The sequence below is a fragment of the Rutilus rutilus genome (assembly GCF_951802725.1).
Source record: "Rutilus rutilus genome assembly, chromosome: 7".
In the NCBI taxonomy this organism is placed as follows: domain Eukaryota; kingdom Metazoa; phylum Chordata; class Actinopteri; order Cypriniformes; family Leuciscidae; genus Rutilus; species Rutilus rutilus.
Genome location: NC_140221.1, coordinates 30,913,120 through 30,928,076, shown reverse-complemented (window position 1 = coordinate 30,928,076; position 14,957 = coordinate 30,913,120). Strand labels below are relative to the sequence as shown.

Genomic DNA, 14,957 nt, shown 5'->3' with positions numbered 1-14,957 from the left:
TTAAGACTCAGTCTAACCTCCTGTCTGGACTCCTGTATCTGCTGTTCAAGGTCAGTGACACGAGTCTTCAGCTCGTCCACCCGAGCCAGAACCCTGAGCCGCTCTTCCTCCAGATACGCTCTCTCCTGCTGCCCCAGCACTGAGGAATCTTCATGCTGAAAAAGCATTTGTCAATTACAACAAATTGTGTTTGTGTATATGTGTGTGTTGGTGAAGCCACTCAGACAATGTTTGCAACAAATAAACTCTACATGGCCTTCTAACAGTGACCTAAATGAAAGAAAACCATTTTTATCTAAAGAAAGGGAGAGAAAAAGGCAGAGAGAGGCATGTGTTTACAGAAAGAACAGAAGAAATATTCAAATCTAGGCGAATTCAAAAGGCACCAGCAGACCATAAGAGGTAAACATTTACTTATTCTCCCACAACTACAAAATTGGATGTTTTAACAAAATCTCACATAAAACTTCAAATTATGGGCATATGCATAATAAAGTGTGTGCACAAATATGTCCACATACTCATTCAAGCAGTTTTTGTTTTGTATATAATGAGATCCAAAAATCCCAAAATGCAAATCTATTTAGCATTTTTCTAATTTAATTCAATTGAGAAATTAACACAAATTTCTTAGTATCTATTAAATACTATATATTTTTAACGTTATATATTTTTAGCATATATTTTGCTTTAATGACAGCTGCACGTGAACTCCACAAGTTCATGTCAAACCTGATGATCATGTTCTCCAGCACGATTTGAGATCATCCAAAGAGCATCTTGTGCTTTAGCTGATGCAAGAACATTTGACCATCTTTACAAAAATCACATGATCAAATGTCACAAATGTACTTATTTGACTAGTGACCAGGAAATAGCGCAGAATCTTTCATTTTTTCTTTTTAAAATATGTCACAATGTTTACACATGTTCAAAACCCCAAAACTTCCAGTTTATTTAAATTCGGTTCAGGTATCAGTGCGTTAGTCTAATAGTGGGAGTATCACTCATAGTGTGTGTGTGTGTGTGTGTGTGTGTGTGTGTGTGTGTGTGTGTGTGTTGTACCTCCTGGTGCTGGCTCTCAGTGCTGCTACACTCCTCTTTCAGGTTCTCCTCCTCACTCTCTCTCTGTCTCTGAGAGCTCTGGGCCGGCACACTCGCTGGGACAGGCCCGGGTCGTCGAACAGAGACCTCCTCCATACCCGGGAACTGACACGCCCTCCCTGCGTCCAAGCCAACCGGAGGATCGCTCTTATTATACTCGGCACACAAATTCAGGATGGTCTCAAGCCTCTGCCTCTCCTAAAAACGCAAAGAGGGTTTTAGCTGTGTATACAGCTTTAAATGGCACAAAAACTCCCACACAGGTCTAAAATGGTGTAAACACATGTAGTTAACAACACTCTTCTAAGAGCTTCAAGTCCGTATGTTCTAAACTAACTGCAACCTGACACCAACATTTCAAAGACCGCTTACGACACTGTGTGACTCCCATAACATCCTACAGCATCGCTAGCACATTAAACAACTCAGTATAAATGTAAAAATCCTGAACATCCGCAACAGTGCTTGAGGTCTCATAAAAATACTCTTTGTGAAAGTTTCCCTTCAACCCAGTTACTGACCCCCAAACCTCTGAGCACACTCAAGCGACCTCTCACCTGGCTGTGATAGTCAGCTGCTGCCATCACTCTACATACACAGTGTGTGTGTGTGCGTGGTGTGTGTGTGTGTGTACACCATCTACATACAGGCTGCCAGAGTCCCGGTCTTCTCTCGCAGCTCTAGCTGGACTAACTAGCGCTCTAGGCATTGAGGCTCATTATATTTTACATAGACAATACCCAGCTCAGCTTGGCTAGATGACACCAGTGACATTACTAAAATAGCATGGCAGAGAGCACAAGTAATCTACAGCCATCCATTTCAGCTACTAAAATTTTATTTTGATGAACTAAGGAATTATTTACACCAATAAAAGTCAAGACAGGCCTGAGACTCTGACCTCTGAAAATGCACACAGTATAAGATGAATACAGCATGTGTTTTATTTGTAACAGATTGAATTTCATGCTCTAGGTGTTCACTGTTCAGTGCTGTAAAAGTCTTTATCACTGAGCCATTATCTCACAAGACCAGCCAATAGAACGTCTCGAAACATATGCTCTTCCCTTTTAACGAGGTCTCCCCTGTCAGGAGAGTGCAGACAGAGTGCTGGAACAAGTAAACGCTAACTGATGGGTAACGTAGCAACAGCATTCTTCTCCTACAAAAGGGTGTCAGCACAGCTGGTCTGCATGCTGAAGATGCCACGACACAGACCAACACAAAGCACAGCGCACTAAACCTTTGTGTGTAAAAGCCACTTTAAGACACGACTGTCCTCTATTTGGGCACAACAGCCAAGATGGTAAATTCAATTCATTATTAGGGGTTTAAACAAGGTAGTTAAGTGTAAATTGTATTCTATAGAATTTGCTCTGGGAAAATTGTGTGTAAATGTTTGAAAACCAAAATGGAGATTTAAAAAATACTTTCCATCTTTTTTTCCCCCTCTCTTTATTACTCTCTCTCTCTCTCTCTACACGCAAAATTTTCCAAGCATCGATATAAAATGTAAGAGGTGGTTTAAAGGAAGAATAGGTTCATTTAAACGTTCTTAGACACATTTATGAAAAAATAAGTGTAATTAAAAACTGTACATCTATATTTAGGGTATAAATCTATTAATTGCAGTGGAAACCAGTGTGTTTAATATTTAAACTGATTTTTTTCAAATGTTTTTAATCTGGTAAACAAAACAAAAAAAGTTCTTTCTTTAAAAAATTGGTGCCATATCGCCCTCATGTGGTTCAGAGTATGAAATGCTTCAGTTCTCTTTAGCTTCCACAGACACAGAAAGGAACAAAAGGACCTTTACAACTTCAGTGAGCCAGCAAAGACACACATCTTTATGGATTTTGAAGACAAGGTGCATGTGTTTGTGTGTGGTGTAAAGCAAGTTATCTTCTGGTGCATTGTGACCAAAAAATAATAAATGCAACAAGTCATATAATTTTGCAGTTATTATAGTAAAATAAAACAGATTTTTAAAAGGGAGGTGAAAATACTTCCTAACGCTTACATCAAAGCCTATGAAATAATAATAAATTATTTGGCCAAATCTTTGTTCCATGTATTATGCTGGTAACCCACAGTTTCTGCTATTGTTCATGCTTACACTTGTAGTTGTTCCTATTCAGCCTGATGTCATCTTTAAAAGTTTGTGACAAAATGATTATTTTTTTTAAATTATTATTATTATTTTTAAATTATACTTTTATCCTGACAAATATGTATAACCATTTCCACAAAAATATTAAGCAGCACATTTGATAATAACAAGAAATCAGCATATTAGTATGATTTCTGAAAGATCATGTGACACTGAAGAGTAATGGCATTATGGCTGCTGAAAATCTAACTTTTCTACCACAGGAATTAATTACATTATAAAACATTAAAATAGAAAACTGTTATTTTAAATTATAATAATATTTCACATTATTACTGTTTTTACTGCATTGTTGATCAAGTAAATGCAGCCCTGGTGAGCATAAGAGACTTCCTTCAAACCCCGAACTTTTTAGCCTTTTGCTCAAACAATTGTTTTTACAGAGTTGGGTCAACAACTGATGTCAAATGTAAAATCTGGTCCCTAAAGATCCACTGTTGTTGGGAATACGGCTGTCTAGAGAATGTGTGTGTGAGATAAAAGGTGGGCGGAGCACAGCAATACTATCATTGAACAGAGAAGAAACACGTTTTCAAGCCAACTGGGCCATGACCTAGAACGGAGTAAACATAGACACACGTGAAGGGATTTGAGAGTAAATATGACATTACCCCACGAGCCATTATTTCTTGTCAGGATTAGAAGAAAAGATCAGAATCCAAATGCTTTTTCTAGATCTCTTCCCTCTCGTTTGTAATACACTTGCTTGCTTTTGTCTTTTTATCTTATCTCCCAAATGCTTTTCCGGTCAAGAACCAGATGAAATGTTCCCCCGTTCTCAGTGTCGATCACTCCTGCCCATAAGCCCAGAATGTGTGGTCACATGCGGCTTACAATAGCATGCTGCGAGGTCACACCTCTGAAATGCCATTTTTGAAGCTAGAAATCAATGTCTGTGTATTTGATGACATTAGGAAGGAGATTAACACTAAATACAGCTCAGCTGTGCTTTAATGTGGCACAAGTCCTTTCAAAGGTGATACTAACCTGAGAGCAGCATTAAAAAGGGCATTGAGCTAATTTTGGACAAAAACTAGCACTACCTTTCTAGTTGCCACACCATTGGATAAAGCTGTGCTGTAACCATGACAACAGTGCCAGACAGACCAGAGACCATAGGACAAAGTTTAACCCAAACAGAGTGAAACGTGCTCACAATAAACCTAATGTTCCTGCCATTGTCTCGAAACGCTGACAAGAGACTGATATTATGGAAAATGACTTACTATCCTGTATTAATTTAGTTCTGTCTCATAGTAAATGGCCTAAAATAGTTTTTCTCAAGGGAATAACAAGAATGTGTGGCAGCCGCATATAATTAGGTTTGTGTGTGCAATGTGCATTGTATTTTTAAGAGAGGTTACAGAACTTCATCATAAAAATGCCATTAAATGAGCTGGTTAGAGGCACAGAAGATGTATATAATTTCAGGGATAAATAAGATGGCGAGTAAGAAAGATGATGAATGGCAATTCCATCCAGAATTTGAGATGCACCCAAGCAATGTCTGGGGTTTTTAATAGGTTTAAATGAGAGAGATGATGTCTGTGTGTGGTTAATTTAGGGAGTAGAGAGACTAATGTTTAGACTGCTAAAGGAGGACAGTGTGTGTGTGTGTGTGTGCATATGAAGAAGAGGGCAGCTCAAAGCACTGAGATTGTGTCGGGTAAATATAGTCTTCAGGAAGCCACACGTTCTGCACAAGCTTTTAAAAGGCCTCAGGAATTTACATCTGTGTGTTATTCCTGACTGTTCTATGTCTTGACCAGAAAACTCTCTCCATATAAACTCCACCCGCTCAACCTCCAGTGCTGAGTCCACTCCAAAAGCCAATGACACAATGACAAAAGCCTCATCACACAAATACTCTCACATCAGTGCTCTACAGCAATCTATAGCTTCTCTATTTCATTTTACTTCCCAAAGACAAAAAAATATCACTTTAATAGTACCAGAACTTATACTTAGATTGGATTTGAATTGAAAGTGAAGAAACACAACATCACTGAGGCAACTGAAACAAATTTTCCCATTGAAAACACCACATCTGTGTACACACATATGGAACCTGTTAAAAGTTTGGATACTATTGACTCGATTTCAATTTCTCTCATTTGTCTCATGATCTTAAATACCATTTGATCTAAATCATGTTTTAAAGATGCATATAAAAAAGCCAAAATATTAAGGGCCTGGTTTCACCTGGTCATTTCATGCGTTTTAGTACTGATCGGATAGCTATCCGATTTGTTAAACCGATTCCATTTTACACTTGCAAAACAGATATATATATGTATACACAATCTTCAATTCCTGCACTATAAGAACTTGAGTTCACATCAACAAAAGCAACAGATATGAGCTGCATTTTATTTGTCATCAGCTAAATTCAAGATCAAAGACCGCAATAGGAGAAAGAGTAGTGATCAGCACTGGTAAGATGTAAGCACTTGTAACGTGTTATATAGCCTATAACATGCTCTCACACATTAATTTTTTTTATCATTTTGGGAGGAGTAAAATGTACACATGTGGTTTCAACAACCAGATGCATTTACATTTGTCCAGTTTCATCTGGAATGCGTCTCAGACCACCCCCTGAAGTGGTTTGAGTGATCAGATTTAAATCTGTCTCGAAAGCGTTTAGGAGAGAATTTACATAGCTATCCGATCAGAGAAAACGCATGAAGTGACCTGGCGTAAAAAAGGCCCTGATAGTTGTGACTTAACCCATTATTGGGCACTACATGATTTCCATACACTTCTGTTTAAAAGTTTTACACTTCTGTGTAAAATGTTTTCAAAGTCTCTTAAGCTCACCAAGCCTGCATTTATTTGTTTCATTTTAACACATTATAAAAGTTTATCATTTTAAACATGTAATTGTAATGTAAATGTAAAAAACGTGTCACTTGATCCTTTAGAAATCATTTTAATATTATGATTTGGTGCTCACAAAAATTATCATCAATGTTAAAAACAGTTGTGCTGTTTAATATTTTTGTGGAAACCATGATACATTTAGTTTTTCAGAATTATTTGATGAAAAGAAAGTTTTAATTTGCATTATTTGAAATAGAAATCTTAAGTAACATTATAAGCGTCTTTACGGTCACTTTACTGTAATTTTTGATCAATTTAATCCTTCCTGAATAAAAGTTTTTTTTTTTTTTTAAACAACTAACTGATGGCAATCTTTTAAACAGTAGTGTATCTCCATTTTTGTTATTTCATAGTTTGATGATAAAACTAGTACATAATAATAAACGAGTAGGTGCTGTAAACACACATGCTCAGACATACCAGCCTCTCCATTTCCTGCTCGCGCATCCTTTCCTCTCTCTGCCAGCGATGGTACTCCAGTAGGTCTTCCTCTTTGTCGCTGACCTCTGAAATGCTGTTCTTGCGTTCCCGTGTGCGCGTCTGGACCTGCCGAGGCTCCCTTGAGTTCTTTCTCTGGTTACGGGGACTAGTGAGAGGAGACGCCCCTGTCTGAGAGCCAAAAGCTGGGTTGAGACCACCGTTCTGCTTTCCGCCAGGCTGGTCCTTCAAAAGAGCTGATACAGGAGATGGACTTCTGGCGTGCAATCTCATATTTCCTGCTTCTTCCTCTGCTGTGGTTCGCCGTTGGAGACGAGGACTCTCTGGTACAGTCCGGCCACGAGAGGTCAAAGGAACACCAGGTAGAGCTCCAGGGAGAACAGGCACCCCGAGGACACCTTTGCGTGATGCAGAGGGACTGAGAGGAGGAAGTTGACGCATACTAGACAATTCTACACCACGGCGGGACGACTGGGGACTGTCTGGAGGAAGGAGTGCATGAGAATGGGACTGAAGACTAGAAGAATTTTCTTGGACCGATGAGCCAACACTGGATCGAGGGCTAGAAGATGCCGGTGAGGATGAGGAGGTGAGTCTGGCATTGACCTGTCTGCTTAAATCTCCAGATGCAAATGATAGTAACGAAGAGGAGGAACCATGGGCCAGGTGTGGATTCTCACCTCTACGGTTTGTAGCAGGGCTTGAGGGGGTTTCAGTCAAGGCCTTTTGAAGCCTGGGACTTTCTTGATCCTTTAGTCCCCCATTGGAACTGCTGGCCTTGGATGCAAAAGTGCGTGGTTGTGGCACCGGGGGCTGGACGGTGTGGGTGTAGCTGGTTGAACGGGTATTAGAGGAGTCCAAACAAGCCCCTGGACTGCTAACCACAGAGGAGGTGGAGATGGGGGAGAAAGGAAGACTGGTATTTTCATAGCTGGAGCTTACTGACAAAGCACCAGGACTGGTTGGAGGGGAGACAAGACTGTGGCCACCCCCGTTGAGCATGGCAGACTGTGAAATGGGGTGGCAGGCTTTTTTACAGTGCTCAGATGAGGAAATCTGGCCTTCATCCATAGACAGAGAATTCATAATGTCTTGAAGGTCCTTTTCAATAGAGCGCACAAGAGTGCCATGTCCAGGACGAGATCGATCGTTCACAGGAAGGTGGTTTCCATTGAGCTGCCCATGGGTTTCTGTGGAGAATAAAAAACATCAATTGATTATCTTAAGTATTAATATATAATTAACATATATCAAATGTAGAAGACTCACACAAGATATAGACCAGGTTAACAAAATGTAGGATATTTAAAATATATATACACACTACAGTTCAAAAGTTTGGGTCAGGAATGTTTTATTAATATCTATTTATATATATATATATATATATATATATATATATATATATATATATATATACACACACACATATATATACACACACACATATATATACACAGTATAACACTGAAGGCTGAAGTAATGGCTACAGAAAATTCTAATTTGCCATTACAGGGAAAAAAATACATTGAAAAAAATACTGTAAACTGTAATAATATTTCACAGTACAAGGGTTTATACTGTATTTTTTATTAAATAAATGCAGCCTTGGTTAGCATAAGAGACTTCCAAAAACATTTTTTTTTTTAATATTACAGACCCCCAAATGGTTATATATAAAACCCAAAAAGATTTAAACGCATTTAATTATTTATTTTCTATGAAGGTTAAAACTTACTTTGAAACTTTTTATCCTGCTTTTAATTTTAATTTTCTTTTAAATTAATTTAGTTTGTTTGTTTTTTTACCCTTCTCCCAGACCCATACTTTCAATTTTAAACTATAAAAATCGGGTTGTGAATTACTGCATATTAAAGGGGCATTTCACCCATTTGAACATTGTTTTTTATTTAAAGTGGGTCATATATGTAGTCGAAATGTAAAAGAAATTTTGAATTTGGTGCCTTTGTGACCGAGAAAAGACAAAAAATAACTTCAGGACGCATTTGTATGAAAGACAACAACTCCCACAATGCACCACATTGCACAGCTCCGCAAGCCACTCCCACTAATCCAGAAAGCGCATATCTGCCTATAAGAGAAATCACTCTTCCGTCTACAAGTCTAGCTACCACCAGAGCTTGAAATTAATTTCACATTCACACAAAATGTCTAGTTAGTTGGCGAACTCATTAGTGCATTACTCCTCGTTTGTATTTCTTTCGAAAAGGTGAATTATTGCATGGTACCTGGATGTTTTTGAATTTGTCCGCTCCACTCCTGATGTTGTGTAAGGCAGGTTTTTTGTGTCAATATTTTTTCATTGTATATAACAGTGTAAACAGCTCAATAACCCTTTTATTTAAAGGCTTAATTTATGTCCCGGTCCATTGCATTAAGATACCAGGCAGTATCAATAATGTTGAAAATGTGATGTGCAGTCAAATGTCCTGGTGTGGATTCTGTTTAAAGGGATAGTTCACCCAAAAATGAAAATTCTATCATTGTTTACTCACCCTCAAGTTGTTCCAAACCTGTATGAGTTTCTTTGTTCTGCTGAACACAAAGGAAGATATTTGGAAGAATGTTTGTAACCAAACAGATCTCGGTCCCCATTGACTACCATAGTAGATTTTTTTCCTACTATGGAAGTCAATGGGGACCGAGATCTGTTGATTACAAACATTCTTCCAAATATCTTCCTTTGTGTTCAGCAGAACAAAGAAACTCATACAGGTTTGGAACAACTTGAGGGTGAGTAAATGACAGAATTTTCATTTTTGGGTGAACTATCCCTTTAAACGAGTGTTCTCACCAACACGCTTGTTGTGCTTGGTGGAGTTTTGATGGGTTTTATAGACATCTTCCTGCCCCCCGGGTCAGAACTATATTTCACTCATACCACTTGTCCTCTACACCCATGCAGGACATGGCTGGGCATAATGCATACAAACACACACCTCCCCCTCTCTTACACATATGCTCAACTGGGTGTGTCTCTCAGTCTACAGACTGCGGATGGCATGAATCCCACCCTCGGCCCAAAGGTCACAGCAGACAGAGGAGAATAGAGCCTGAATTACAACATGACTCATTCTGCGCACTCAAGACCAGCTGAACGCACTCAATTCTGTTCACTCTTTGCAGCCAGGGCCACCGGTGCACTAACCACACAATAAACACGTTATTTTAGAGCCGTGGCACAGTGGGTAGAGCATGTGCTCACATCACATAAGGCAAGTGACCCTTTTAAGGACACGTAATTTTATTTTAAAATATACAAGAAGAAAATGTTTGTTACTGAAATTTTACCAATCAAACATGTAGTTATTTAGATATTTAGGGTAATACACGTTTACTGTCCAGCAGTCAGAGCAGAAGTTGCACTGCAAGTTTGCTTTTTTGAGAGGCCATCCAATTATCCAGTGATGAAAGTGGCTAAGAATTCATAAGAAATTAAATATTGTCAAATTTAAATATTAAAGGTCCCATTGCATGGATTATTTTATTATTTTTTAATGTTTCCTGGGTTGCCCTTATAATGTTAGTATGTTTTTTAGATCAAAAGTTGTTATAATTTAGAAATAAAAGGGATATTACCTAGCCTGATTTTAGCCTCTGATTTGAACGCTCTGTTTGAAGGGGCGTGTCTGCTGTGAGACTTCAGTGTAAACGTCCACTGCTGTGATTGGCTGACATGCTTGCATATGAAATATCTAGCATTACATGTGGAACTCTCTCGAATACTAAATTATACGTTTTTACTATTACAGCTATCGAGATTAACGAATCGTGAGAAGTTTTTAAGTATTTAGATCTATTCCCCACATAAAAGGTTGCAGTGATGAGCACTGAGCAGATGACAGCCTGTTGATCGCGTGAATGAAGATCTTATCATTGCAACGCACAATTTCTGCACTCTCACTAATGATTTCACCAGTGCAAACATGAGGCAAGTACAGTAAGAGCTTCGTTGTGCAGTGAAACAGCGTCATTGATTTCATAACGAGTTTTGGCAAGTGTCCAGATGTGTGATTGACAGCTTGGGCGATTGGAAAGGGATTGTTCTTTGATTGCTTTCTGTATATATATTAATCACAGTTTAAGTAAGATTATTTTCATCCTACTAAGAGAAATGACGTGAAGTTGATCGTTTAGTCACTGGCTTGATTTACTGATGCATAAACAGTATTGAATTACTTTGAGAGAAAGATTATCTGTCTGAACTTGAACAATTACACATAAGAAATTCATATAACCCACTGGTTCTTCAGAGACTCGGATGAAGGAACTAAAAAAATACTTTTGTGTTCATTTGTACATCCAAACACTGAGCAACTGCCATATGCTTCGCTCGTTTGCAAGCCATCATGTCTCTCGAGGAAAAACCAATATCACGCTCGCGCAGCTCATTTTCTCATGGGCGGGCCAAATTCTCTTTGTGGGCAAAGCAGAGAAAGGGGAGGTAACCTTTCCCCTTATGACGACATAAGGGGAAGATTTCTAGATTCGCCCGTCTGAGCTTTCATTTTCTCAAAAATACCCAGGGCTTGGTTTACACCCATCAAAACGTCTAGCCACTGGGGGACCATAGGCAGGCTAGGGAAACTCATATTAAGGTTAAAAACCTCATAAAGTGAAATTTTCATGCAATGGGACCTTTAATAAATTAAGTGAAACCTGAAAATAAAGATGAATTTCATGAGAATATCAAACTCTGGAACACTGCCTGAATGATGGTTACAAAGATAGATGTGGCAGAAAATCTAAATGAATACAAACTGTAAATAAACAATCAATCAACCACTAATTGCCATCGTGTTATAATGAATTTTAATTATTATCAAAATGTGCAGTAAATTATTGCCAATTTCCCAAGTATAGATCAGTATCCTTACATCAGACCAAAGAACAATCATTTCAATGTTTGTTTGTTTTTTACAGTACTGAATGAAAGAGCTTTAGGGTCACTGAGATAAACAATGATGCACCAGGCCGTTACCCCAACACTAGCCTCACAACAATGTGATATTCATCACTGTCACGTTCCTTTAAATGTCCAATTTGGTGTTCAAGGGTTTTAAACTAACAGGGTCAAAGCCAAGGTCTCTCAACAGGGGCTTTCCAGCAGTTGACAGAGTGCCTGTGGCAATTTAAATTCCCATTCTTTTCAAAGAAGTTGTTTCTCACTTCCTGGTTTCATTGCTGAATGAGTGAGAGCAGGGTTTAAAATGGGCAAAGATACAGAGAGTTTTCTCCAATAACATGGATATTAAAAGAGGCAGGATTAGGCCGAGTTATTTTAGGCAGATTTGTGTCACCTGAGCAGTGTCTGGAACTTGTTATAATTATCTAGGGTACAATGCCTCTCTGTGCCCCTTTTGCTATAACGTTTAGTAATTAAATCAACGGAACGCACACCATTATTTGCAAATGTAGCTCTTTCTTTCTTTTTCTGAGTGCCTTCAGCAACTTTAACTCCCCACAGCACAGTATCCAGAGCAGTTCTTATACTACCAGATTTTAGGTCAGTGTAATTTTGCTTCTGCATATATACCTGAGTGGTTCTTGTAGGTACTGGTAAATCCAGGGCTTCCACCTGGCATCAAGCTCTTCATCCTGAGGGCCTCCTCTGGGTGGTTAAAGCGGAAAAAGGCTGACTGACCAAAACACAGCATACACCCTGAGAAAAAGAATCATGTGTGGTAGATAATCAAAAAAGTGCTTTATGATGAAAATTAATTGGTTTTGTTCAAGTTGACAATAATACTTTAAAAACTACTGGTGATATAGATCAGTCTTTAATTCTGTATATTTTTTTTAAGGAATAAAAGCCCAAAAATGGAAACTGTTGTAATATTTGTGAAATTTTCTGTGACCTTTTTCACCAACCCTGAATGAAGCAGGGGCATCTTAAACGCTTCCAAACTGATAAAATTGTAATAATATCTTTATTGATATGACTTCATTCTTTCAAGGTAATCTAGTGCATCTGAATGAAACAAAACAAGGGTGTGGATGGAACAGTAAAGTCAAACAAGAAGCAATCAGTACAAGTCACACACACAGTGTTTGACTGGCCAGAATCATGTCCTTCTTTACATGCTTTATTGAAACTCATATCAAGGCTTATCTTGCCATATCACAGTTTGTCTATTCGTTGCAAACACACATATACCTCCTATACATTTATATTACCTTGTCCTCTGCCCTTATGAAATTGCTGTGATTAATGGGACAGAGGGATCAATGCAGACTCAGAGTCGCCTGTCAAAATGCCAATGAATTATGACCCAGACTTCCATTTCATTATGAACATTGGCACAGAAAGCACAGAGCGAATATAAGATCAGTATGACTCATTGCTGACTTACAGTAGAGTGGATGACAGGATATGACAGCAACACTGTGTGCTCCATTTAATGCCATGCCGTTATTCAAAGGAAAATGCAGAGACTTTTTAACACTGGCTCACCTCTGTACCTAGCCTATATCACTGTCTTTGTTTCTAAATTGTCAGCCTTTTCAAAATTAAATAGTTTTCCCTATTATGATGTCAAAGCTGAACCTACAGTGCCCACGTATTTTTTTCCACATGGGCACATACACGAAAACAAGATGTAGCCACATATTTATGAAAGAACAGACTGTAAAATTTAATAATCAAACTAACTTTCTAACAAATCAGCACAAACCTGTGGGTTAATAGAGTGGGTTAACACTGGGGGCCATTAATCACAATATCTATATCTGGTGGTTCCGGGCCAGCCTGAGCATTCACTCAGAGAAATAAGTAAACATATAAAATGTATAAAATATTTGTGTACAGTTTAATCTTTATAAAAAATGTGGTACACAGACACATTAAATAGGTCAAAGCACTGACGACAGAATAACTTCTATTTACACAACTAAAAGACTAAACAATCACACAGACATATGGCACAAGGGGGCATCAGAGCGGTCATGCTGGGCATAATGAGATCAGAAAAGGGTTTTGTAGTAATCAAGGAGATAGGACAAGATAGGACAAGATAGGACAGAAGTCATTTAAAAAGGCTGACATAGTTTTAATGCGTTTTGAGAGCGTTCTCAGAAAGTTCACGAAAGCATTAATAGTCTGTTTTTAGCAGAAGTGTGTGGAGAACATTAAATAATATTTCAGTTATCTCTATCATAACTCTCAATTTACATTATTGACTGAAAAATGCAAGTTATACGTCACGATACTAAGCTATTGTAAAGTTAGACTATGTTATATTTAACACAGTCAAATAGTTTAGACGTTTGATAAATAAAATCACTTAGTTCCATATGCCTGTCTTTGACACATTAACGAACACAGCGGGAATAGTAAACGGTGTTCGCTGGTTAATCAGACTATACGGTGTCTTTGGAATAGGCTACTAAACAGCAACTCTATAACAAGCAAATAATTTGTAAAATATTGAAGATAAAGCTATTTCACCTACCAGGTTTGGGACACAAACTCAAACTGATATCCAATCGATTGGAAAACGCTGAGAAACGTTGGCCAGTATGTTCGCGTGGAGCTCTCGCACGTCGCGCGGAGTAAAGAGCGATGAGCGCGTGGGTCTGTCCGCAGCTTTTGTGATGTAAATGTCAAGCGCTACGACAGCTCGTCCACTCACTGACTTCTATTACAACACAAAACAGCACAGCTGTCACCTGCCCTACTGTCATCGCCAGCCCAAAGAAAACGGACAAGCAGTTAATACAACAAAGTGTCCGACATCCGGGGAATTTAATACTTTCCTCCTGTGGCGAAAATCTGGACTTCGCGGATGTTCAAACTTAAGTTACTTTTAATGCAACTCGAAATTTTTGCTAATATGAGAAGAAAAAATGACGAGCATTAAGTCTATTCAGGACTATAGACCCCTCATTAAGACAAATTTATTGGAAGTCGCACGGGTGGCACGTTGGACAGCTGTCCTCGCGCCGGCTGTCTCAAGTTATTGTCATGCACACACAGATCGCGATCAGGGGGGGCGGACTGCAAATGAGCTTATCTGGATGACTATCCCTTGATCACTAACGGTCGAACTGGTGATAAATAAATTGCAAACGTCAAAAAGAAAAGCTTAGTTTTCCCATTTTAAGGCTTGAAATAAGCTAACTTAATAGGCTACAGCTATTGTTTTACAATAAAACAATGTAGTTTTACAGCTATTGTTAACAAGATGAAACATATTTGGAGAGAATTTTGAGAATCCAAATCAACAAAATATCACATTTCTCTGTTAGAATCACTCTTCCCCAATGTATAGAATTAATACAGAGCAATGTGATTCAAGAGTGCCTGAAATAGCCCAACATAGTAGGGCAAGGTCAAGTTCTT

At 38.5% G+C, this 14,957-nt stretch overlaps 1 protein-coding gene across 8 annotated transcripts in view; it reads right to left on the bottom strand.

The window, feature by feature from the left end:
* phldb1a (pleckstrin homology-like domain, family B, member 1a) overlaps positions 1-14,957 on the bottom strand; it is a 47,609-nt gene that overhangs the window by 17,627 nt on the left and 15,025 nt on the right. For 7 of the 8 annotated variants that reach the window (XM_084415460.1, XM_084415458.1, XM_084415459.1 and 4 more), the window contains exons 5-8: positions 12,153-12,278; positions 6,578-7,785; positions 1,066-1,302; positions 18-155 (exon numbers count right to left, since the gene is read on the bottom strand). In XM_084415460.1, the coding sequence (XP_084271586.1) occupies positions 18-155; positions 1,066-1,302; positions 6,578-7,785; positions 12,153-12,278 (1,709 nt within the window). Of the gene's footprint in view, positions 1-17; positions 156-1,065; positions 1,303-6,577; positions 7,786-12,152; positions 12,279-14,067; positions 14,590-14,957 lie in introns of those variants that run through there. The other variant, XM_084415463.1, reaches the window with a different exon arrangement.